Source organism: Phragmites australis, chromosome 20 (assembly GCF_958298935.1).
Source record: "Phragmites australis chromosome 20, lpPhrAust1.1, whole genome shotgun sequence".
NCBI lineage: Eukaryota > Viridiplantae > Streptophyta > Magnoliopsida > Poales > Poaceae > Phragmites > Phragmites australis.
Window position 1 is genome coordinate 3,462,275 of NC_084940.1, and position 25,862 is coordinate 3,488,136.

General features: G+C 46.5%; 4 protein-coding genes across 4 annotated transcripts; 2 read left to right on the forward strand and 2 right to left on the reverse strand.

Annotated features, from left to right (window-relative positions):
- Positions 1-3: 3 nt before the first annotated feature.
- On the reverse strand, positions 4-1,630 carry LOC133902360 (uncharacterized protein At4g15970-like). Its single transcript, XM_062343949.1, has 3 exons — positions 1,166-1,630; positions 690-1,061; positions 4-541 (listed from the first exon to the last, which is right to left on the reverse strand). The coding sequence occupies exons 1-3, from the start codon at positions 1,349-1,351 to the stop codon at positions 104-106; spliced, it is 996 nt and encodes a 331-aa protein (XP_062199933.1). The 5' UTR covers positions 1,352-1,630; the 3' UTR covers positions 4-103.
- Positions 1,631-19,255: 17,625 nt separating this feature from the next.
- On the forward strand, positions 19,256-19,645 carry LOC133902351 (uncharacterized). The gene has a single exon (XM_062343943.1). It carries the CDS (start codon positions 19,256-19,258, stop codon positions 19,643-19,645), a length of 390 nt encoding a protein of 129 aa, XP_062199927.1.
- Positions 19,646-20,286: 641 nt separating this feature from the next.
- LOC133902352 (uncharacterized) lies at positions 20,287-20,664 on the forward strand. Its single transcript, XM_062343944.1, has one exon. The coding sequence runs from the start codon at positions 20,287-20,289 to the stop codon at positions 20,662-20,664; it is 378 nt and encodes a 125-aa protein (XP_062199928.1).
- Positions 20,665-24,291: 3,627 nt separating this feature from the next.
- On the reverse strand, positions 24,292-25,862 carry LOC133902065 (uncharacterized protein At4g15970-like). The gene is made up of 2 exons (XM_062343641.1): positions 25,376-25,862; positions 24,292-25,272 (listed from the first exon to the last, which is right to left on the reverse strand). Exons 1-2 carry the CDS (start codon positions 25,553-25,555, stop codon positions 24,451-24,453), a joined length of 1,002 nt encoding a protein of 333 aa, XP_062199625.1. The 5' UTR covers positions 25,556-25,862; the 3' UTR covers positions 24,292-24,450.

The following is a 25,862-nucleotide window of genomic DNA, read 5'->3' on the forward strand; positions in this document are numbered from 1 at the left end:
AGATTTCTAGTTAGGGCTTAAAGTAGTGACTTGCATTAAAATGAACACGCCACGTCCTCTGGAAAGGACATAACCGTGCTCTTACATCGACACTGATCGATGCTCAGTCCGTAAGCGCGGCCTTGAACCGCTTCCACTTGTCGAGGACGCCGCGGAGCTTCTTCAGCTTCGTCTTGAGCCCGACGAGGCAGTTGGCGTGGAACGTGCACAGCTTGCGGAAGTCCTTCCGGGGCTGGCAGAACCCGCCGAGGTAGGCCGTGTCCACGAACTGCACCCGCACGCCGTGCCGCGCCGCCAGCGCGCGCTTCACCTGGTCGAACACGAACTGCTCGTGCTGGCCCGGGTACGCCTTCCGCGCCTCGTACCAGCCCCCGTAGAACGCGACCGTCCTCGCGCTCGCCTTGGCGTACACGAACCCGCCGTTGGCCCGCTTGTCCAGGTCGTACGGGTTGTTGCCGTAGAACTTGTCGCAGGACATGGCGAAGTCCGCGCCCACCGGGATGCGCAGCAGCGGGTTGCGGAACCAGACGATGTCCACGTCCTACGTGTATATCAATCCCAAGTTCCCAACACCATGCATCAGTTTTAGTGACTTTTTTCTCTCTCGAAAAGAAAAAAAAGATTTAGTATTTTTCATCTCGGTTAATTTGGCTCATCAGACGATCAAAAGAAAAGCGCGCTCTGCTCACCGTGAAGACGAAGGTGTAGCCGAGCTCCAGGACCCGGACCTGGAACCTGTTTCTGAGCCACATCATGTCTAGGTAGTCCTTGGCCATGTACGGCTGCTCCGACGCGAAGTTGCTGCCGTCTACGGCGAGGGAGTAGCAGAGCGGGTGCACGAGTTGGCACCGCTCGAACGCCTTGGCGTCGATGGCGACGATGACCAGATGCTTCAGCAGGGGCTCCGTCCTTATGCCTATACGGAAGCTCTCCAGGAAGAGGTCCAGGAGCGAGCCGGGAGCCGCCCACGCTTCGTTCGTGAGGGTCATTATGACGGTCTTGTTCTCCATGGCTGCTCTCCCCAGCAGCTCCGGGAGGTTGTCTTCAGCTGAAGTACCGGCCTGCGAATTAAACACACGTACACAGAGTTCAAATTAAAGGCATGCAAATCAAAGTGATTACAGATGGACGTCGTAATCTGTGCGGTTACGCAGCATGCATGTACCACGTAAAGCTTCTTGATGCTGCCGGGGTCAGTTTGAGTCCCATTACCCAAGCTTGTCAGCTCTTGATTCGCCGGCAGCGCGACGCCGCACGGGCACGGAGAAGGCGGCAGTAGCAGCACAGTACACGCCGCGGCGGCGGCTGCTCCGATCAGGAAACCCAAGAGATCTCTCATGGTAGCGTACATCTCGAAGAAGAATACTACTAGAATGGCTCGCAGGCAGGTCGAATAGAGATTCAGCACACCCCAAGACTCAGCTAGCACACTGTAGCGGCAGTGCGGACCTGGACTAGAGGTAACGGAACGCTTGCATTTGCAGGGTATTGACCTAGCTGCTGACGCCGGCCAGTGCAGGGTAAATTTATGTGACTCAGAAACAGGTTAAATTATGTGGCTGCCACATGTTAAATCTATGTGGCTCAGGACCCGATCGACCTGGAACCTGTTTCTGAGCCACATCATGTCTAGCCGAGCCATTACATTATGCGTGGCGCCTTATGAACTACACTATAATTATGAAAACTATCACAAACTATACTTTTATAAAACTGTTGCACATAACTACAATTTTCTTCTCTCTCTCTCTCTCTTTTTTACATAGAACTACACTTTGAAGTGTCAATTTCACAAAACTATTTGGTATCACAAAACTACGCTTCTATTGACCCATATATTGTATTGTAAAACTACACTGCATTGTCACTTTATATTGCAAAACTACACTTTCAAAAGTGTAGTTTTATGATATACGATGCCATTTTGTCGTATATTTGCACCCATACACTTGCACATGTACATAAAAAAAGAGAAAAAAAGAAAAGAAAAGAAAAAAAGGGGCTCAGCCGGCCTCTTCCTTTTGGCCAGCCTGGCCTGGCTCCCCTCTCTCCTCTCCTTCTCCCAGCTGGCCCGGCCCATGGCCCGATTCCCCGCCTCCTTTTTTTTCTCTGCACCCTTGCTGAAGCCAACGAGATTTTGTTCTCCGAGGAAGATAAGATGGTCGAGACCAATAATCATAATCGTCCACTCTACATCGAAGGCAATATTGGCAGTGCACATCTTCGCGTGTGCTCATAGACCCTGGCTCGGCAATCAACCTTCTTCCTATTTGCAATTTGACACGAATCGGGTATACGATGGATGATCTTGAGCCGACTAGCATGGTCATATGTGGCTACGATAGTAACTGGATCAAGGCATTGAGCTCCTTCACTATGAAATTGCAGATGTCCACCTTCAGCTTTAAGGTGAAATTCTTCGTCATTGAGTTTGTGACGTCATACTCGGCGCTGTTGGGTAGACCCTGGATACACAAATACCAGGTTGTCTCATCTACATTGCATCAATGCTTCAAGTTCATGGATAACAAGGGAGAGCAACACCGAATCATCGTTAACCTCTTCCCGTATGCGGTGCAAGAGGTGCACAATGCAGATGCCAAGTATTTCTTCCCAAGTGTCGGTGGAGAGGAACGTTTGGGTCATTCCACCCCAACAATGGATGTTGTGATTACACCCGACCAGATGTCCACCAGTTCTGAGATGGAGTTTCTAATCACACCATGCTCCATGCAAAGAGGCTCATTCCCTCGCGTTCATGGCAGTAGGGACCGAGGAAGGCCTCGATCGCACGTGTCTCGACGACAACAAGGACCAGGGGCGATCAAAGAAGACAGTTCAGGCACGTTCTGGAGTTGGAACTACGCGTCACCTCCCTCCACGACGCCTCTGATTGTGGGGAACCTGGAGGCCTCTTCGTCAACATCATCAACGACTACTACTATGATGAGGTCAGAAGTTAGGCCCTTGATAGAGGTGCCTTCTACTAAAGATGAGGTGAGCACATCTTCCCCATTACTTTTCGAGTATAATGCTAATACAGAAAAGCCTATTGTGACAGCGCATGAGGGCCCAACAGGTGCCCCTCCAGTCGACACACAAACTGTGACATACTAAGTTTAACATATTAATTAAATAGCAAAATCTAGTGCAAATTTATTTATTTTTAAATCAAAGCCACATAAAATCATGAAAGTATGTGTGTGAGTATAGATACTGGTATTAGTTGTCTAAGTATTCCAAAATGCTCCAAATTTATACTAAGGTAATCCCTACCTTAAGTTGATTCGTTCATGTTCGGTTTTTGGTTTTGAGGCATTTTGAGTGGTGGTTTGAATTGGATATCTCTCGACTTTGAATCCATCTTAAAGTTCTTTCCATCCCAAGTCCAAATTCAAATTCAAATCATGTTCCCAAATCTCGAAATTCTACCTCTAACTCATAATTCAGGAAATTCCATTTGGTTTGATCCTAATCAAAAGTCAAATTCAAATTCTCCTTTGAAATTAATTCCTAATCCTTTTCCTTTTTCTTTTTCACTCCCGGGCCGATTTCTCCCTCTCTCCGCTTTCCCCGAAGCGTGCCGTCGCGAGATTTCTCGCTGCCGGCCGCTCCTACCCCTCCCCTCCACCGCTCGCGCCGTGCCAATCGTCGTCGCGGCCCACACGCTGGTGGGCCGCGATACGGCCAATACCACGGCTCGGCCCGAGTGCCGTCAGCCTGCCAGGCCGGCCCAGCCATTTATGGGCCGCACCCTAGCGAGCCAGCCCAACGCTGTACAGCCAAGTACTATGCAGCCTGGCCCGGACTCGGCCCAATCTGGGCCCATCTCAGCCCAACTAGTATTGTTCATATGGGACTGGGTACTGTTTAGTGGGTCCCACTCATGAACAGTGCTGTTTAGTATTTTTCCAATTTAAATTGGATTAAAACTTCTGGGAGCTGTAACTTCTCCGTTCTGACTCCGATTTCGGCGATTATTTTGCTGAAATTTATCTAAAATCGAGATCTACTCATCTGTCACATTGTTGTACATTATGGCTCATTTAGTTTTCCATTTGGTATTAATTGATTCTTTTCTAGTATAGCCATTATTGATCGTAGTTGTAATTGCAAAACAACCAGAGTTCTGCGGGTGCTGCGCAGGAAGCATCAGGAGCGAAGAGAATCCAGACTACAACCAAGACTCTGAAGAGAACTTCGGAGAAGGCAAGTCCTATCTCCTTGATCATACTGAACCTATGATTTTCAAATAATATACATGATCAACTAAAACCGGACTTATTATCGCATGTGCTATATATTGCGTTTTCTTTCAAACTTCTTGTAGTAGTTAATCGTATCAATACTGCCATGCCTTACATGTCATTATCCAGAATATATATCACCCTAGGAATACCTGTTGTTAAATATATTAACGATGGACGACGTCTTGATATCTAGCATGCTTAGGATGGAATAGGTCTCCTCGGAGACGTCTCTTTTGAAAACACTTCTCCTTAGAGATAATATTTACTGTTATTAATGATAACTCATATACCATGAATCCTTGATGGTTATGAATTCCGTGATGGATGTGAAATCCTTGACATCGTGTGGGATATGGTGGGAGATGTGCCAAAATAGGTGAAAACTATTTTGGTGGGGGCATGTGGAGTAGTACTCTGGACGAGGATGCTCCTGGGGGCTTGAGTCACCTTTGTGGTGTTCATTACCAGAAGATACCTGCTCTGGCCAGTTAAGGACCGAGTCATTGCGCCGTCATGCTTAGCCAGCCCCGTGCAACCATGCGTCTTGAATGGGCAGGACTTGACTCATCTATCACCGGACTGGGTTGGGCATAATACTAGGAAGCCTCATAGGCAACGTTGAGCCAAGTGTCTTCAGGTTCTGCGCGAAGGAGTTTTCACCCCAGTTGATCATTGGGAGTCTGCCCTCTATACGAGACCTGAAGAGCTTGATGGATTATGTAGAAAAACTCGGCAGGAAAGGTGTTTGGAGGATCTCGATATGATTCGCTCCTCCGCTTGCAATGGTTGGAGGCTGAGCATATCGCATGGTTTAAGTTGTACAACCTCTGCAGAGTGTAAATCTATTCGAATAGCCGTGTCCACGGTCATAGACATGCGAAGGTAGTAACCCTGATGACTAGACTCCGGGTGTGTGCGTCTTAATGAGTGAGTGCATGGGCTAGATGTCCGTGTGATAAGGTTCCTGGCTCATTCCGCCAGAAGCTGTATGATACTAGAGGTACACCAGATATGATAATAGGGACTGCGGAGTGAGGTGTAGCCCCTCCCAGGACCGAAAAATCCCATATAAAGTTTGTTAGCCGGATTTAAACTAAGTAATATTAATAATATGTGACACAATAGAATACCTGCATAAACCGCTTTGCGCATAAAGCTACCGTAAAGCCTTATCCTTGAATTACCCATTTATGCATCTATCAACAACTTTAAATAGTATAGGGCTTGCTGAGTGCCATCTGTGCTCACTCTTGCTGTCATTCAGATGAAGAGGCGGATCCCGCCAATGTCAGAGGCGAAGATAGAGTTGAAGAGTAGTCTCGAAAGTCGCGTTTGCACCCTAGCTACCTGTGGTTTGGGTTCTGTTTTCCGCTGTGCTTTTGTTGGCCATTAGGCCAGGTTTGTAATGTATACACTATGGTTTGTAACATTTTGTTCTCTATAACCTTAATACTTATGTTTGAGTTTGACTGTGATATTACAACTGTTATACTGTGCGTATCAGCTACTTGATCCAGGAACTTATACAGGAGGCACAAGAGATCCCGAGAAAGGGTCTTACACAAACACTCCAGGTGCCCAGCGAAATAGCTGACTCTACACCCCTTGAACATAAAGAAGAGAGAGTGAAGAAGATAGTCTCCAAGATTGAGAAGGTGACCTCGAGCTCCCCTCTTCTTCCGCTTCCATCACTTTACACTTCAGTTGCTACACCATTAGAAGTCTGGGTTGTTCCCGATCCCCAGGGATACTCAAGTCCGACCCTTTTCTATAAGGTTCCACATACTCAGTATTGTAACCTCGTGCTGAATTTTCCAGAACCTGAAGAGAGATAAAGAGGAAGTTATCAGGACTTTGAGGGTTACACCAAGCATGTTCCCCTTACTCAAGAAGTCCGAAATCAAGTTGCAAAGGAACCAGCGATTGCCATCACCGCCCAACCAGTGTGAAGAATGGTGGAGCCAGTCAGAAAGACTCGTAAAGAAGGGTCGTCTCCCTCGTACTAGGTATGGACTCGGCTAACGTCCCTTCACCTCGTGTGAGAGCGATGGAGAGGATGATGATGATCCCAAATTTGTCACATGTAATGCTATTTGTGTAGGTGGAGAATGGGGGCATGAGGATGATGATGAGGCGTCGTCTGATGAAGAGGACTTGATCGAGATATATGAAGTCCCTCATCAGCCCCGATCGTTCTGCGCTGTGGCTAACGCTCGACATGGCTTGAGAGACGAGCAATACCTCTTGGCCAAGATACATGAAGCAACGCCAGATCATCATTGAGAAATCCTCAATGCTGCCTCGACTCCTTATCAATTGGAGGATGGCGGGCACCAGACTGTAGATGAGCTTGTAGAAATTAATCTCGGGAGTGAGGATGATCCTCGCCCCACTTTTGTAAGTGCTACGCTCTTAACCGAAGAGCGTAAAGATTATAAACAATTTTTAATAAATTATCGAGATTGTTTTGCATGGTCATACAAAGAAATGTTGAGTCTCGATCCACGTGTCGCTACTCATAAGTTAGCGATTGACCCGCAGTTTCGTCCCATTAAACAACATCTACGGTGTTTTCACCCGGAGTTACAAGATGATATTATTGCCGAGGTTGATAAGTTGATTAAAGCGGGGTTCATCAAAGAGGTGCAATATCCTCGATGGCTTGCTAATATCGTACCAGTAATGAAGAAGAGCAGGCATGTTCGGGTCTGTGTAGACTTTCGTGACCTGAATCGCACTTGCTCGAAGGACGACTTCCTTATTCCGATCACCGAGTTGGTGATTGATGCTACTACAGGTTTTGGAGTTCTCTCTTTCATGGACGAGTTCTCCAGCTATAACCATATCAGGATTGATCCACATGATGCCATTGACACGACATGCAGGATCCCGAAGGGCAATTTTTACTATACAGTAATGCCCTTTGGTTTGAAAAATGCAGGTGCTACGTACCAACGTGCTATGACGATCATCTTTGATGACCTCATCCACCAGTCCGTAGAATGCTACATCGACGACTTGGTGGTCAAGACCCAAGAGCGTGAGAATCATCAAGAAGATTTGCGCGTCGAATTTGAGAGACTGTGCAAGTACCAACTCAAGATGAACTTGCTCAAGTGTGTCTTTGCCGTACAATCTGACGTTTTCCTAGTCTTCATTGTGCGCTACCGAGGCATTGAGATCGAGCCCAAAAAGATAAAGGCGATCCTTAAGATGCCTTCGCCAGAGAATTTAAAAGAGCTCAAGTCTTTGCAGGAAAGCTAGCGTACATCAGACGCTTTATTTCCAATTTATCCAGAGGAATTCAGCCCTTCTCCAAGCTCATGAAGAAAGGTGTGCCATTCATTTGGGACGAGCAATGTCAAAACGCCTTCTACAACATTAAGCAGTATTTGCTTCATCCACTTGTGCCGATGGCCCCCATCAAAGGGAAACCTCTTATCTTGTACATCGCAGCACAACACGCTTCCGTCGGTGCCCTTCTTGGGCAGATTAATGACGAAGGGAAAGAAGTCGCATGCTACTATCTCAGTAGAACCATGGTGGGAGTTGGATGTAATTACTTCCCCATTGAAAAGCTTTGTTTAGCGCTAATCTTTGCGCTCAATAAGATACTTCACTACTTGCTAGCACATGAGGTCCAGCTCATTGCACGAGCGGACCCTGTGAAGTATGTTCTTAGCCAACCCGCCCTTATAGGCAGGGTCAGAAAATGAGCATTATTGATGATGGACTATGATATCACATACGTTCCTCAGAAAGCCGTCAAAGGGCAAGCTTTAGCTGACTTCCTAGCGGTGCATCCCGTTCTGGATGATTCGCCCTTAGTCAAAGAATTACCCGATGAAGAAGTATTCGCATTCGACATGGAGGCTCCATGGGAACTATATTTTGATGGTGCTTCACGCACGGAGTCTGACCCCGACGGACTCCTCGTAGGAGAGCCGGTGCTGGGATAGTGTTCAAGAGCCCCAAAGGAGAAACATTATATCGTTCCTTTTCCTTGCTTAAGGAAGAATGTTCCAACAATGAAGCCGAGTATGAGGTCCTCATCTTCGGGCTGATTCTTGCACTCTCCATAGAGATACGCCTTCTTCACGTGTACGGAGATTCCTAACTCATTGTGAGACAGGTTAATGGAGTCTACGAAGTGCGCAAGCCTAAGTTGGTTCCATATTGGGAAGCCACTCGCAAGCTCATGGAGAAATTCAAGCTTATACAGATTAGGCACGTCCCTCGAAGCAAGAACGCTTCAGCGGATGCTCTTGCAAAGATAGGCGCATCCCTCGTGTTACCCCATGGGCAAGCAGAAGTGAAGGTCGAAGAGAGATGGCTTCTACCAGCCGTACTTGATCTCATCCCCGAGGACCACGAAGTGAACACCGTGGTGGCTATTGAAGTTGATGAGCAAGATTAGCATAAGCATTTCTTAGATTATTTCAAGCATGGTGGTCTACCAAGTGGCCCCGCCACAAGCCGTCAGTTGCAAAGGCAACTCCTCTCATACATATACAAAGCGGGAGTCCTGTATCGACAATCTTACGGGCATGAGATGCCGCTTCGATGCCTGTCCCGATGCGAGGCTGATAAAGCCCTAAAAGAAGTACACACAGGAGTTTGCAGTGGTCATCAGAGCGGGTCAAAGATGTACCATATCCTAAAGTTTTCAGGAGGCTATTGGCCCCGTATGATGACTGATTGTATTCAAGTGGAACGGTCTTGCTACGACTGCCAAATACATGGGGACTTCAAGCATCGTCCCCCAATTCCGCTACACCCTACTGTACCCTCTTGGCCCTTCGACACCTGGGGTATCGACATAATTGGAAAAATTGAGCCGCCCTCTTCTAAAGGGTAGCAGTTCATTCTTGCAACCATTGATTACTTCTCCAGGTGGGTGGAAGCAATTCCTTTGAGGGAGGTGAAATCCGACAACGTCATCAACTTCCTCGAGCGTAATATCATCTACCGTTTCGGAGTTCCTCACCACATCACCTCCGACAATGGGCTATCTTTCAAGTTGAGTAAGATCTACAAGTTCGCTGAAAAATACAAGATTCAGTGAAACTATTCCACAGGGTAATACCCTCAGGCCAATGGGTTGGCTGAAGCTTTTAATAAGATCCTTGTGGACATTTTAAAAAAGACAGTCACAAAGCACAAGAGGGACTGGCATGACCGTATCTTTGAAGCATTATGGGCGTATCGGGTTATCGTTCGTACCCCTACACAGTTAACGCCCTACTCACTTGTCTTCGGCACAGAAGCCGTTTTACCACTTGAAATGGAGCTTCCTGCGCTCCAGATTGCCGTGCATAATGAGATCATGCGAGATGAGCGGGTCTATTTTCGGCTCCAAGAATTGGATGCCCTTGAAGAAGAGCGCCTCAACGCCCTCGAAAATCTTCAGTTCTATCGACAGAACATGATCCGAGCATATGACAAGTTTGTCAAACCTCGTGTATTCAGGAAGGGCGAATTAGTACTCGTTTTGAGGCGCTCGATCATTCTCGGCAAAAGCAAAGATAAATTGAGCCGAAGTGGGAGGGGCCCTATGTTGTAGAATAGGTCTATGACAAAGGCGCCTATCAGCTCATCAACCAAGAGGGCGTTCGTCCAATGCCCCCTATTAATGGTGTTTTCTCAAAAAGTTTTTCGCTTAAAGCCATCCTCCGTTCCCCTTGGATCAACATTGAAAAGGGAGAACTCCGAGGCTTGTTGCATGTTTTTCATAAATAAAGGGTGTCGATCCACCCAACAGTAATCATAGCCTTTCTACCCATCACCAAGTTGTGATCTCAGGGTATGGATACTTGCATGACTCATCTGCAGAGGTGTATGAAGTGTTGTGGCAGTCTTAAGCTGTGATAATGAACACACACTGCACAGAAGGCACATGTTCCTCTGTCTATGCTTAGACGTCGAGGCAGACTCATTCTACCTCCGAAGCGACCAACCATTGTTAATCATGTACTCTCCCACCCCATCATCAATTCACCCGGGGATGACTATAGGAAAAGATCAAGAGAGGGCTACCTTCCCGACATAAGTTGTGGGTATGTGTGCAGCTTCTTACCACCCCAGTGTGATAGAAACAAGGGCCTAGTTACACAAAAGTTGCCCGTGAGGTTTAGTACCACAGAGCGTGGATGGCAGAATCTCAAAGGCATTCGTAATCTCAAGAGCAAGATCAAGTTCAAGAAAATTCAAAGACCCGATGAAGGTCAATCAAGTTCGAAACACCCAATCGAAGGTGTCGCCAAGTCAAAGCCCTCCCAACATTAAGGGAGAAGTACAAAAAAATGTGCAAGAAAGTCACTATCAAAAGGTGGCAGGAAGATTGCGAACGCCGGAGAGTGACCATCGTTCACCACCCTCGCAGAAAATGGAGGCAACAATGCCACAACTGGCTTCCTACCCATTTTTGATCCATGCCACTTACAAATACAACTCCCATGGAGTACGGGATTGTCAGCATGCTCTAGCTGAGGAGGCAGTTTTGGGGAACTCCCACCGTTTTCAGAAGTAATTTCAGACATGTGTTCTTCACACGTACACTGGTGTGCGGTACAATTAAATGCAACTGTCATGACTCTTCGTCGTCTCCGAAGGAAAGAGTCTCTTGTGGTCATGTCTTGGGGTCATCTCATAGCTCGGTGACACAAGAAATGCCAATATTTGAAAACATCAAATGCATCAAACAGGACTGTTAGTATGCATTTCCCCTTTTATTATCATTTAACCATGTTTTCATAGCTATTGTAGCTTGATGAAGCAGAGAAGTATGTCATGTTTGTGTTTACGGATCTGTGAATACTTCAATTTCATTGGATGACACCTCCCAAGGTCCCAGTGGAATCTTTAATCATTCTTCATCTTCACTGGCTGGCACCTTCCAAGGTCGCAGTGGAGTCTTTATTTATGCTATGTCTTCACTGGCTAGCATCTCCCAAGGTCGCAGTGGAGCCTTTAATCATTCTTTTGACAACACTGGTTGGCACATCCCAAGGTCGCAGTGAAATTGAGGCACCTCAGAAGTGGCACTGAGTTTTGCCGCAACTGAGGATTATCGGGAGCAGTGAAGCGTGCTAGTGCGGTTCACGTGGAGCTATAAAACCCTTCAACCCTATTGGCTAGCACCGTGGCTGCTACATGGTCGCAATAGAGTTGATAAAATCTCTCTTGAGAGGTCTTCGGTGGCTGTCACCTCCCAAGGTCGCAGTTGAGTCCTCTTTCTTTTATGACAATGTTGGCTGGCACCTCCCAAGGTCGCAGCGGAGTCAAATCCTTTTCAACGATGCTAGCTGGCACCTCTCAAGGTCGCAGTAGAGTTGATATGTTTCCTTTGAGGAGTGGTGTGTCTTTCTGCCACAAGTCAAAAAATGATCATCACTGGCTGGCTCTACAAAGCAGACGCAGCGAAAAGCTCCGGGGTGATACTCGGCAGCTGTTTTATTACTTCAAGTGTGTGAGCACCAAGTCAAGCCCTCGCTCCGTTTCCTCGCACGAGCCCAACTTGGTGGGGGGAATTTGTACGATGCCATTTTGTCGTATATTTGCACCCGTGCACTTGCACATATACATAAAAAAGAAAAAATAAAAGAAAAAAGGGGCTCAGCCGGCCCCTTCCTTTTGGCCAACCTGGCCCGGCTCCCCTCTCTCCTCTCCTTCTCCCAGTCGGCCCGACCCATGGCCTGGTTCCCCGCCTCCTTTTTCCCCACGCTCTTATCCACTCGACCGGCGCCCTGTTCTTCTTCTCGCACGCGCCGCCACCAGCTCGCCCCTCTCCTGCTCACACCCCAAATCAAGCTAGCCCTATATCACATCCCAATTTCTTAATCACGCATTTAAGAAAAATTATGTCTCTTAAGCATTATGCTTAAATTTTGCATAATGGTAATCCATAGCGCTAATGCACTTCATTAACAATCATTTGGATAAGAGAGAAAGTTGAGGGAGAAAATAATAGAAAATGCATTGGAAATACCTATTCTCTATAACATGTGGGCCCCACATGTGGCCCCACTCCTCACCCACTCCCTCTCTCAAGTGGGTAGCAGCCCACCTGCTCTCTCTCTCCCCTCCATTACTCCACCACGTCATCACCAAGTGCAGCATAGCTGCATCTCTCCCTCCCCCTCTCACTCAAGCTCAAGCACTCACTCTCTCTTTTCCTCCAAAATCCGAGCTCAAGTGGAGGATTCAAGGTATGCATGTGGTACCATTGCATTCTCTAGCTCATAAGCTACTCATCCATCCAATCCATTTTCGTTTTCATGGAGGAATTGAGTAGTTCTTGAAGTTCTTAGCATTCTTGAGCTTTTTGGAGCAAAAATAGAGTTTTGGTCGAATCTAAGCTCTAGAGTAGTGTTGGTAGTTGATGAACAAGTTCTAGTACCCTTAGACTATCCCTAACATGTTCCCTTTAGGCTTAGAAAAGATCGCAACTCGAATCGACCAAAATCCACTCGAGAACAGCTTTTCTAGCTGACTCGGATACTCCAGATCCGGGTTCAGCAGATTTTGTCCAATGAATTGTGTTCACAATTGGTTAGGATTTAGGGTGTGAGTTTGGTTTAGGATCCTTTGGATATTGCATGTACACGTTTGTGTAGCACAGATTTATAAAATGAGTCAAAACACCGAAGTGGAAAAATCGTGAAGAAACCAAGTCTGTATAGCTCGGATTATCCGAACAAGCCTGGAGACTCCGGGTAGTTATGTGATCGCGTAGCCGAGAGCTCCGTTCGGAACCTCACTCGGGGTGTCCGGTATATCCCGGATAGTCCGGACCAACCTGGAAGTTCCGAGTCAAGTTAAAAATAATGCTAACCGAAAGTTTTTCCCAGAGGATGGCCCGGATACTCCGGGCCAGTCAAATAAAAAAATAGTAACCGAGCACCTCTCCCGGAGGGTCACCTGGAGGGTCCGAGCCCGGATACTCCGAACCAGTCCGGATACTCCGGATGACTGTTATTTTCCAGTTTTCGTTTAGATCGTTTAGCATTGCATTGACTCTTATATCTTATACTTCTAGCATGTTGTTAAGCATTGTGGCATGCATTATTGCACTTTATTCATACTCATGTCATTGCACGCGTTATTCTTTTTAGAGAATGTCGAGCCGGTGATCCAGGGGAGCGAGGTAAACTTTGGGCAGCTACCTGAACAGCAAGGCAAGCATCTATCATATTGAACCCTTTCAGTTGAAATGAATGAAGTCTAAATATTGATAAATTATGCTTATGTATAGATTTGCATGTATAGGGAGTCGATGTCGGGAAGAAATGGGTAGAACCTATGCCAATTGCATTCTTCTACCTTGATGACTTGTTCATCCACGTTCCTTATAACCTTGAGATGATGTTATGACTAGGTACAAGATTGACTTATATGCTTAGCCATGCTTTTGTCTTTCGGTAGAAGTCGAACGACGGCTTTTTCCGTTGTCCACGAGCATAGGATTTACTTTGGTCGCACAAATACATGGTTGAGGTTGTTATGATTGGTTGAGTGATGAGTATGAGACGAGATGTGGATGGTGTTAGGGGTGTCATCTTCCCTCAAGAAAAGTCCGGGGGTAGTTTGAGAAGGGAATCCGGACACTGTAGGCCGCTTGCATTGTTTAAGGTCGAACGTCGGGGTAGTTGGCTTTAGCACTTACCTTACTCACCACATGCCGATCTAATGGTAAGGCGAGCCGAATACCTTCGCAGCTGTGGCTTTGTGTGGCCTGAACATCGACGGTGTGAGCGGACGGGCTTGTAAGTGGCACTAGTTTGCTCCGGGAGTAGTTCTAGTACCGTCGCGCCGAGCGATGCATACTGCATACGGTTGGGGTTGGTTGGAAAAGGTTGACACGGGTACTCCTTGTGTGCACTTTAGCGGTTGGCACAAGCCGTATGGTCCTCGAGTCATGTGGGTTCAAGAGTATCCCCCTGCAGGGTGTAAAAACAGTTCGAACTACCGCGCTCTCGATCATGAGCATGCTATTGTTTCATCTGCACCCGGTCGTAGAGTTCTCATGGTTGGTTCGGTTATATGGTTCGGATATGTAGTTTGTGGTTTGGATATGTGGGAGGTGGTCGAGATGGCACTTGTTATACTTTGATACTATTGTGGTTACAGTTTCATATGATCAGTTGGTAGTTGTAGGGTAATTTCATATATGTTGGTTAAGTTAGTTGCTCACACATATGTCTAGGTTGCTTACCTCTTAAATTAACTTAACCGTATGTTTATATTCTTGCTAACAGCTCAATGCATAATCCTTGGAGTCGGGAAATTATATACCCATATTGTGTAAGTCTTGCGAGTACCTTCGTACTCAGAGTGCTGCCTTTAAGTTGATGCAGGTACCCCAGTTGCTGAGGAAGGGGCGGTCTTCGGCTACTTTGTGCCTGCCGATCAGGGTGGCGGGCAGGAGTAGTGCATCCTACTCAGAAGCTTGAGCTTTTGGAGTGGAGCCTAGGGCATGTGGCTTCACTCTCTTTTGTTGTCTGGTTTATTCTTTCCGCTGCGTAGATCTTTGGGTAGTTAGGAGTTGAGGAGTTTTGTCTCCTCCTAGCTCGCTTTTATTATAAATTGTTGGAATCAGTTGCATACTTAATTTTTGTAATATAAATATTTATTACTTGATCTTTATTAAGCTATGTTTTGATGTACTATGTTGGAGGCATATGTTCCAATCCTTAGGCACAAAACACGTGTCGGGACTATCGGAACAGGATTCTGGTTAATCGTCAAGGTTGGATTATGAATAATGATCCTCCTGATGATTAATTAGAATACTGTTTTGACGGTTCCTTACAATGAGGTATCAGAGCTTGATTTAATTAAGTAGCCTAAACACAATTAGAACGTTGTTTAGTAAGTGTGTCAAACCCACTAAGCAACCAACTAAAGTTTACTTATGCATTTTCCTGTCAATATGTATGAATCTGCTATATTATGCCCCTAAGTATAACATATGTGGATGTGATGCTTGATGGGGTGAGATGTATTGGAGAAAGATACGTGTAGTTTCAGAAGCGAGCATACTTTCATGTTTCATTGCTCATTTGCATCATGCCTTTGGACATACATTTTCATCAGTATATAGTATACGGATCCAAGTAAGCGAGATTTGACATAGCAAAATAGCATTAGTTGGAGTTTGATTTTTCACCTATGTCGGAAATTAACCTTCGCCTCTCTTTCTGCTCATCGTCACGATAGGATGAGAACCCGTGACAGTTTGGGAGATTTTCCTGAGGGTTTTAATGGGAACAACCCTCCGCCGCCTCCACCGCCGAGCATGGCGGAAGTACTCATGCGAATTGAGCAGAATCACCAGACAAATCAAACGCTCCTTGAGGCCCTTGTGCGCAACAAGGCTCCTCATGGAGGTGGAGCCGGGCGTCGAGATGACTTCTCGAATTTTCTAACGGGCGCCGAGATGACTTCTCAGATTTTCTAAGGACTCAGCCGCCTACCTTCACGCGTGCTGAGGACCTGCTCGACGCCGACAATTGACTTCGCACCATCGAGCAGAAGTTCGCTCTCCTTCGATGCGAGGACCACGAAAGGACGCTCTTTTTCGCTCATCAGCTTCAAGGTTCGGCGGGCGCGTGGTGGTCCAACTACTTGGTCATGCACCCCGCCAATCACTGGGTGTCTTGGGCGGAGTTCCGCCAGGCATTTAGGGATTTCCATATTCCTAAGGGCCTTATGGAGATCAAAAGAAGGGAATTCATGGACCTCAAGCAAGGAGGTAGATCAGTGATGGAATACGTGCAGGTGTTCAACCACCTTGCACAATATGCTCAAGATGAAGTGAGCACCGACGAGCGAAAATAATACCACTTCGTTAACGGCCTCAATTCGAAGATGCAAGACTGGTTGTCAGTGCACGAGTTCACCGATTTCAACAAACATGTGAGCACGTCGCTCACGGTGGAATTCAAGTTGAAGAACCACCAAGAGGAGAAGAAGCGCAAGAGGGGTCCGTCGCCTTCCGTGTGCAGGAGTTCTCAACGTGCCCGCTCGGAGAGTCAACCTCCACCATCTCACGTGTCAGCACCGACTGCTCCACGACCGATGTGGTTGGTGCAGTGTCCCGCTTTCTTCGCTCCACATGGCAGCCTGCAAGACCTGTCGGCTCTCAAGTGAGTGTGACAGGTGGTCCTAGCGGCCGGTGCTACAACTACGGCCGTGTTGACCACTATGCGCGGGATTGCCCGTACCCGCGGCCGGGAGCCGTGGTGACCGCTTCCAGGCCACCGCCGGCTCAGTCTGTGCCACAGTCCTCTCAGGCGACCCACGTCCCTAAGCGTGGCCGAGCACACCACACCAATGCCGACGAGGTTCAGGAGGGTGATACCGTCCTGATGGGTATGTTGAGTATGAGTTTCAAATCTGTCGTCATTCCTGCATTGGTTCTGTTTACTGTCACCTTGATAGTGAGACCACTGACATGAAAAAATGTGGTATTTATACGTTTCGTGCCCACGACCAAATGTACCACAACATACGATCTTTTGGTAGAGATGGTTCGGAATCCAAGCATCTGGAACTTTACTTCATAATGACGATCCCAGTCTAGAGCACCGGTATCATCGTTGCCGCCAAGAGCAGTACTAGCAAGACAAGGAAATCATTGCAATGCTGGTTGGCATACTTCATGGAAACCCATACTCTGAACACCTTAGGACTATAGGACAGGTTGAGGACCTCGAGAACTACCATGTGACACTGAACTTTGACCATAGGTTGGACTAGAGAACATATAACATGCCAGCCACTTCAGAGGTGGATGCTGTGTGGGTTGAGGGGAGCAAACTACGAAAGAACTTCAAGAATAGCGTTATCTTGCAGGGGAAGAATAAGCAAATATATGGCATCTGGTCGTATCATGGATGCTATGATGCTATGTCATACCCTCTCTTCTTCCCCAGAGGTGAACTCGGTTGGCATCCCGATATCCCAAAGGTTGGTGTGTCCATGGATGCAGTGAGGGTGGCTCGTGCGGCTTGTCAGGCTCGTGCGGCTCGTGGTGATAATCAGGGGGACCCAGGTTAGTGTTTTTTTTACATGATATTTGCAATGTCAATTGTTGTCATTGTATTTGTTTAGTTTTGGCACTAACTTTTAACGTCATATGCCAAGTGCAGATTTGAATGGGAGTCTCTGCGTGTCCGTGAGGGATTACTACTGCTACAAGTTCTAGATACGGTCAGGGATATTCAACCCAATATTGTTTGGTAAGCATCTTTTCCAGCAATTCACGGTCGATACATACATCAAGATTGAGAGCTCGCGGCTGGACTACATATGGGCTCATCAGAAGGAGTTAAGGGCGGACTTGTACCAAGGCTTGGTAGACAACATCCATGCCGAGGAGGGTAGAGCGGACGCAGTTGGCAAACGGACCATGCTGGTTACATCATTTATTGGAGGACCTCGGGATAAGAGGTGTCGGTACATGGATGCTATGGCTTTAGTGCGGAAGTATGGGAAGCCGTATGTCTTCCTCACAATGATATGCAACCCAATCTGGGAAGAGATCACACGCGAGTTCTACCCTGGATAGATACCCCAAGATCGTTTGGATCTCGTCGTGCGTGTGTTCAGGGCGAAGCTAGAGGAATTAAAGAAGCAGATGCTTAATAAGCACATGCTTGGCAAGGTGAAGGCTTATGTCTATGTGGTAGAGTTTCAAAAGAGGGGTCTACTGCATGCCCACTACATGCTCATCATACAGGGGCGGTACAAGCTCACATGTCCGAAGTAGTATGATTGTATCATCTCTGTCGAGCTTCCAGACAAGCATAAGTACCCAGAGCTATACAAGATTTTCGTCAAGCATATGGTGCATGTCCCTTGTGGTGTGCTAAACTGTGATTGCTCATGCACGAAGGACCGTCCATAATGCAAGAATCATTATCCGCGACATTTCAACGTGACTACCTTACAAGGCAAGGACTCCTACCCGGTGTATAGGAGACGTGATGATGGCCATCATGCAATGGTTCAAAAACACGAGCTAGATAATAGGTGGGTCGTCCCATACAAACCTTACCTCCTGCGGCTGTTCAACTGCCATATCAATGTTGAGGTATGATAGAGCATAAAGGTCGTTAAATACCTATTCAAGTACATATACAAGGGCCACGACCGAGTATCTGTGACTGTGAACGGGCTGACAAGGCTGACAGCAACGACAACATCAATGAGATCAGACGGTATAGGGACGCGAGATGGGTGACCCCTTTGGAAGACTTGTGGAGGATATACGGCTTTGACCTGAGCAAGAAATCACCACATGTGATGCAACTACAACTTCATCTCCCGAATATGCATATGGTTTTGTTTCAAGAGGGGCAAAATATCCAAGAAGTGCTCAATCGGGAAGATGCTGAGAAGTCAATGTTGACAGAGTATTTTGCGGCAAACAAAGTACATGAGCATCCTTGAGGTATCTTGTATCGGGATTTTCCCGAGTGGTATACTTGGCAGAAAGGCAAAAATAAAAAATTCTGGCAACGAAGGAGATGAGAAGGTGGACAGGTTGGTAGAATCGTGTTAGCTCATCCAGCCGAGGGGAAACGCTACTATCCGCGAGTTCTCCTAAATCACGTGACTGGCGCCACCTCCTTTGATGACCTAAGGATGGTTGGCGGCGAGATCTTACCTACGTTTCATGAAGCTGCAGAGAGAAGGGGCCTGATTGAGGCAGACAACACACTGGACGAGTGTCTTACGGAAGCTGAGTTATTCCAGATGCCACCATCGCTCTGAAGGCTCTTTGCAACAATACTAGTATTCTGTGAGCCCAACGACATGCGTGGACTCTGGAACAAGCACCAGGAGGCAATGTTGGAAGACTATCGCCGCATCAATACATGCACACTCACGGTCTAACAAATGGTTCTAATAGATATCAGAAACATGCTACAGTCAATGGGTAAAGATATACGGTCGTTCCCTCCCCCCGTGATCGACGAGGCGTGATCTTTGAGGAGTCCATGATCGAGCTTGACCATGACGATGCAACTCTGTCGGACTCCCTCAATGCCGAGCAGAGGGCCGCCTATGATAAGATTCTATCTGCTGTTGACAGTGACGAGGGCGGCATGTTTTTCGTGGATGGACCAGGAGGGACAGGGAAGACTTTCTTGTACAAGGCGTTGCTCGCAACAATACACATGCAGCAGAAGATTGTCGTGGCAACAACTACATCCAGTGTTGCAGCTTCCATAATGCCTGGAGGAAGAACCGCGCACTCGCGCTTCAAGATACCACTCAGTGTTGACGATGGTGCGTTCTGTAGCTTCACAAAACAGAGTGGAACTGCCAAGCTTCTGCGGATGGCTTCACTCATTATTTGGGACGAAGCCTCCATAACTAAGAGATAGGCGGTGGAGGCACTGGACAACAGCATGCGTGGCATAATGAGCCAACTAGAACTATCATTCGGTGGGAAGACGGTTGTGTTTGGTGGAGATTTCAGGAAGGTCCTCCTTGTTGTCCGAAAGGGGTCAAGGGCATAGATAATCGATGCGTCGCTGCGTAGGTCGTACCTATGGGATTGCATGCGTCACCTAAAGCTTGTACGCAACATGAGGGCACAGAGCGACCCCTGGTTTATGGAATACCTACTACGCATCGGTGGTGGCACCGAGGAGGCCAGGGGTGATGGTGATGTACGTCTTCTTGATAATATATGTGTGATGTATATAGGGAAGGACACGGATCTTGATAAACTGATAGACAATGTTTTTCCAATGATTGATGATAATATGTCGGATCCAAACAACATCACCTCGAGAGCCATCTTGTCCACACAGAATGATTGTGTGAACCAGATTAATATGAAGATGATCGGTCGCTTCTGAGGGGATGAGGTGGTGTATCATAGCTTTGATCATGCAGAAGATGATCCCCATAACTACTACCCCCTGAGTTTCTTAACTCGTTGACACCTAACGGGTTGCCTCCACACGTTCTGAAGCTCAAGATGAACTGCTCTATCATATTACTCAGGAACATTGACCCCATGAACGGACTTTGCAATGGGACGAGGTTGGTGGTCCTGGGGTTCCAAAGAAATGCCATTGATGCAGAGATTGTGCTGGGGCAGCATGTTGGAAAGAGGGTTTTTCTGCCTCGGATCCCCTTGTGCTCCTCTGATGATGAGATATTCCCTTTCCAGTTTAAGAGAAAGCAATTTCCTGTCAGGCTCAGCTTCGCCATGACAATCAACAAGGCACAGGGGCAGACCATCCCCAACGTCGGCATTTACCTGCCCGAGCTGGTGTTCTCTCACGATCAGTTATATGTTGCGCTATCTAGAGCCATTGCCAGAGTGAACATCAAGATCCTCGCCGTCCCAGCTGATGATAAAAAAGAAGAAGAAGTGCTCAAAGCAAAGTGATATATACACGAGGAACATCGTCTACAGAGAGGTCCTTATGGCATAGGCGAGGTATTCCTTACTTATTTGTCAATTACTCTACACTAATAATTATATATTCATCTAATACACGATATGCCACTGTTACACCTTTTTGTTAAATGCTTAGTGGCATTTGTTGGTCGAGATAATCTTATTGCTTCTTGCTCCTTGCTCCTTGCTCTTATGCAAATATTTGTGGCTGAAAAGAATTTAATTGAATGATAACCTACATGTTTCTATTTTCTTGACAACTCTCTAAATTGACCATGTATTCCCATGAGGTTTTTGTTTTCTCATCCATTTAATATGGCATGGAGTTCGTTTGATTAGATTATTCTGCATAGAATAACTTAATTACTTCATTTGTGGTAAATTGCTTCTTCATGGTGCAGATAATGTAGACAAATATGAGCTGGTGGGCTCTAAGGCTGATCCAATAGTAGTAGTTTTTTTTTTATTATTGTGCTCGTGGCTGAATTTTGGTTTGGTTTGCATAAAAGCGAGGGGGTGACAAGGTGAGAAGGTGACGATGTATTTTAACAACCTGGTGAAACAATAGGTACCTTTGCGCAGATTGATAGACTTACCATTAGAGCATGATGGATGATCTACTTCTCGGAAATCTGCTCATGAGATTAAAATGTGCTTTTCTGTTGAGTTTAGTTGGCTCTGTTGGTCTGTAATCTAAAGTCTTATTGCAACTGAGGACTTAGCTATATGGCATGGGGTTGTCTGGCTATGTCATGCCTCATAATCTTTGCCGTTCATCTAGATTACACTGTGTTTGTAATGAACAAGTATGTTTGACTTCTTATTCTTTCTGCTGATGTATACAGAGTGGGATGATCGACTGACGGGTTGCTCTACACTTGGTTCAATAGGCCGCTCTTGATGTCATATGTTGCCAATCTATATTATTGTTCCATAATATTTGTTTATTTGTGCTAAAATATGATTTTTGTTACAAAGCACGGGCACTTGACTAGCATTCGTATAATAATTGAATCCTCTAAAATGGCCGGAGAGCCAGACTAGTGCGTTCATGACCCTTTACTTAGACCCTGTCACGTGTCTCCGACGCCACGATGGATCCTAGCGCGCGGGGCGGATCAGACGGCAGCAAGTGCCCGTAAGTGCCGGCCGGTATACGCGACATGTAATTTGGGCCGAGTTTAGTTTACGCGAGAGGTCGTAGGTTTCTTTTCACCTTTGATTATTGCATCGGCGTCTGTGATCCTAATTAAGATTTCAGTTTTAATTACCATTTACCAAATCGGGAATAACTCCGGTGGAACCGGCAGTCGAGTCCGGTTTTTCGTATGCTTCCACCTCACACTACGACTCACTTCTCTTCCTCGCCTCCGGCCGCCGCACCCCGCACGGAGGAGCAGCAACAGCATGACGCATATCAAAACGGTAGAGACATTTCAATTGTACGGCCCATCATAACTAGGGGCAAAAATTCTATGAAGTGGTGTTGTAGGAGGAGTATGCAGCATCACCTGAATGATCGTTATATGTCCTTAATGTGAATCTCAAAATGGTGGACGAGATCAACTTTATACTAATCATATATGTTAAGTAATAAGTATACATGATAATTTTTTCTATTTAGACAAGATTTACCGCATCCCATTGAAAATATGTGGCAGCTATCCAAACAATACTGCAGAAGGAGACTTCTGTACAATTTTTTTTCCATCAGAACAGCCCAAATGCCGACAATTCTCTGTGCTCCCTGGAATCCTCTCCGGCCCTCACCTCACCGAAGGCTGTAGTTGTTTAGCAGTTCGATCTGGAACCCCGGGGATAAATTGGACCGAGGAGGAATGTTTAGCTTTATAATTACGGGAGCAGTTGAAGCTTTGTTAGCCACCGTACGTGATGGTTTTATGCGTTTTGATCTGTTTCAAAATATGTTTGCTGCATGCTGCGCTCCTGATGAGAGTGAGGTAGGACAGGGTTGAGATTAAAGTGTACAGACTACGTACAGAGTTCATGCATGCCTTAGTCTAGATAATCTTTGCCGATTAACAACTGTTGCAAGCTGCCGACTGCCTATGCGTGTACTTCGGATTCGTTGACCACTTTACGGGCCAAAGAAAATTGTGCTGTACGCCAAGCTTGGCGTGTGCTCGGCGAGTTGCTTCTGCGCGTGGAGGTGGTCGAGCAGCTCGATCACTGCTCAGAGTAACCAATATCGAAAGCTGCATTTGATTTTCTCGCCGTCTTCGTGTCCTCAGCACGATTCACAAATGCATCGGTAACCGTCCAAAAATCACGGTTACCGACCTTCTCGATCCGGTCCGGTTTCAGAAACCGAACGGTAACCAAAATTTAAATTCAAAAAATTCGAAGAAATAATAAAAAATTCAAAAACAAATCTTAAAAAAAACTAGACATAATTAAAAGACCTTCTGTGAATTTTTTTTTTCAAAAATAATATCGTTTGCATCAAAAAATGAAAAAAAAAATTGAAACGTACGGCTCAGTTATTAACTCATGTTAAGAAAAAGTGTAACATGCAAACACATATTTTTCTTATGTAAAAAGTATTTTAAGAGAATCTTTAAAATTTATTTCACTTTATTTAGAGTTTTATTAAATTCTCTATGATTTTTACAAAGTTCACAAGCATAAAGTGAATATGTTAAGAAACAGCACTGTAATTAACTTTTTCATGTCTACTATTATTTTTCCTACGTAAAGCATAGTATAAATAAGCTAATGAAAGTGGTTTCACTAATTTTTGAGGTGTGATGGGTCAGTTATGAATTAATCTAGTCGCAACACATTTACACAATCATGCATGTTAAAATAACTAATTCATGAGTTCATGTATTTTTAAAAGACATAGGATCATGTAAGAAGACTGACAAAATTAGTTTCATGATTTTTGGATTAGCAAAGAATAAACTATGCATTTAACTTGGTTTAACAAATACAATTTCTCACAAAAATTTTGAACTTTTTTATGAGTATAAATACTTTTATCATGTAGATCATGTTACAAGGAAACCAAAAAAATTTATTTCACTTGATTTGAATCTCAGATGAATTAGTTATTGATTTTACAAGGTTGAGCTATTTTTGGGGTTTTTTGTTGAACTGCGCTGAAATTCGATAAAACCGCTCGATAAATCGAGAAAACCGAGCGGTTACCGACCCAAAACGCTCGGTAACCGACCAATTCAAAAATGCGAGAAAATCGCTCGGTAACCGACCCAAACCGCTCGGTAACCGACCAAAACCGAGCGGTTACCGTTTTCAAATTCTCGTCGAATTCTCTCCAAATTTCAAAATTTTGCCGAGTGAATTTTGAGCGAATTCTCGTCGAATATTCTCTGGTTACCGTGATAACCGCGGTTTTGTCGGTAACCGCCGACGAGCGGTTACCAATACCAAAACGGTTTTGTTAACCTTGGTCCTCAACAGTTGGCCTCGCTGACATGGATGGCAGTCTCCCCTTGAAGGTGAAGCTCACTACAGCATCTCAAAGCAGTCAACCGTATTGCACTCACACTCGTTCAAAAATAGAACACTATTCGATAATGCAGTAGCGCTCACACTTGTGGTAACCAGCTTGAAGCTATATTACTGCTGTCCTTTGGATTGAGTTTTTATATATAACGGGAAAGGGAAACGAAATTCGAAGTAGCTCCTGGCTACATCTTCTACTCATGAATGTTATATGGGAAATAATCTGTTAGAAAACGAGAAAACACGATCGATCGCATCGTCCGATCGATGATGACATTGATTGATTTAGTCCGTCAGGATGGTGCCGTTGCTGGCCTTGAACCGCTTCCACTCGTCGAGGACGCCGCGGAGCTTCTCCAGCTTGCTCTTGATCCCGACGAGGCAGTTGCCGTGGAACGTGCACAGCTTGTTGAAGTCCCGGATATTCTTCCGCCGCTCGCAGAACCCGCCGAGGTAGGCCGTGTCCACGAACTGCGCCGCCACGCCGTGCGCCGCCGACAGCTCGCGCTTCAGCTTGTCGAACAGGTCCTGCTCGTTCTTGCCCGGGTACGCCTTCCGCGCCTCGTACCAGCCCCCGTAGAACGCGACCGTCCTCGCGCTCGCCTTGGAGTACACGAACCCGCCGTTGGCCCGCTTGTTCAGGTCGTACGGGTTGTCGCCGTAGAAGGAGTCGGACGACATGGCGAAGTCCACGCCCACCGGGATGCGCAGCAGCGGGTTCCGGAACCAGACGATGTCCACGTCCGTGAAGACGAAGCTGTAGCCGAGCTCCAGGACCCGGGCCTGGAACCTGTTGCGGCGCCACATCATGTCCAGGTAGTCCCCGACCATGAACACCTGCTCCGACGTGAAGTTGGCGCCGCCCACGGGGAGCGCGTAGCAGAGCGGGTGCACGAGTTGGCACCGCTCGAACGCCTTGGCGTCAGCGGCGACGATGATCAGGTGCTTCAGCAGGGGCTCCGTCCTCACGCCCGTGCGGAAGCTCTCAAGGAAGAGGTCCATGAGAGATCCTGGAGCCGCGAACGCTTCGTTCGTGAAGGTCATTATGATGGTCTTGTCCTCCATGGCTGCTCTCCTCAGCACTTCCGGAAGCTTGTCTTCATCGGCCTGTTGCTTGTTCATCGAGTTCATAAGCAAATTGATTGACGAAAGAGCGATATATACACAAAGACAAATCAACCAAGGTAATTGAGGATCGACTACGTACTACCATGCCGGGCTTCTTCATGCTGGGATCAACGACTCGACTTCCATTAGTACCCAAGGCCAGTTCTTTATGTGCCGGCACGTCGTCGCGGCACGGGCACGGAGAGCGCTGCAGGACGAGCACCGCAATACAGGCTATGGAACTGATGAGGAAGAAACGCAAGAGATTTCTCACGGTGTTCATCTTGAAGCAGAACACTGAATGGCCTAGACCGCAGGCAGATCGAACATAAATTCACAGGTCTCAGCAGTACACAGTGCAGTGGACTAGTCGTATGGTAATACAGCAAACTGAAATTCCTAGGACGGGAACCCTACTATTCAACGGTCCATGAACACATAAGGAGTAGTGGTCACACATATGTATATATCCCGAATTCCCGATGTCATCAATCCTTTGGTTGCTTCCAAATTGGAAAGTGTTCTACTTTTTTCAAGTCACGGCTCGCTATATACTCTCAGAAGTCAGAACTGAACATGGTTGTTGAAGA

Excerpts from the sequence above, each read along its gene's own strand:
- LOC133902351 (XM_062343943.1), top strand. The coding sequence starts at position 19,256 with ATGATCGAGCTTGACCATGACGATGCAACTCTGTCGGACTCCCTCAAT.
- LOC133902352 (XM_062343944.1), top strand. The coding sequence starts at position 20,287 with ATGAACGGACTTTGCAATGGGACGAGGTTGGTGGTCCTGGGGTTCCAA.
- LOC133902065 (XM_062343641.1), bottom strand. The coding sequence starts at position 25,555 with ATGAACACCGTGAGAAATCTCTTGCGTTTCTTCCTCATCAGTTCCATA. Across the intron at positions 25,273-25,375 it reads GCATGAAGAAGCCCGGCATG|GCCGATGAAGACAAGCTTCC; the intron begins GTAGTACGTAGT and ends AACAAGCAACAG.
- LOC133902360 (XM_062343949.1), bottom strand. The coding sequence starts at position 1,351 with ATGTACGCTACCATGAGAGATCTCTTGGGTTTCCTGATCGGAGCAGCC. Across the intron at positions 1,062-1,165 it reads GCATCAAGAAGCTTTACGTG|GCCGGTACTTCAGCTGAAGA; the intron begins GTACATGCATGC and ends TTTAATTCGCAG. Across the intron at positions 542-689 it reads GCTACACCTTCGTCTTCACG|GACGTGGACATCGTCTGGTT; the intron begins GTGAGCAGAGCG and ends ATATACACGTAG.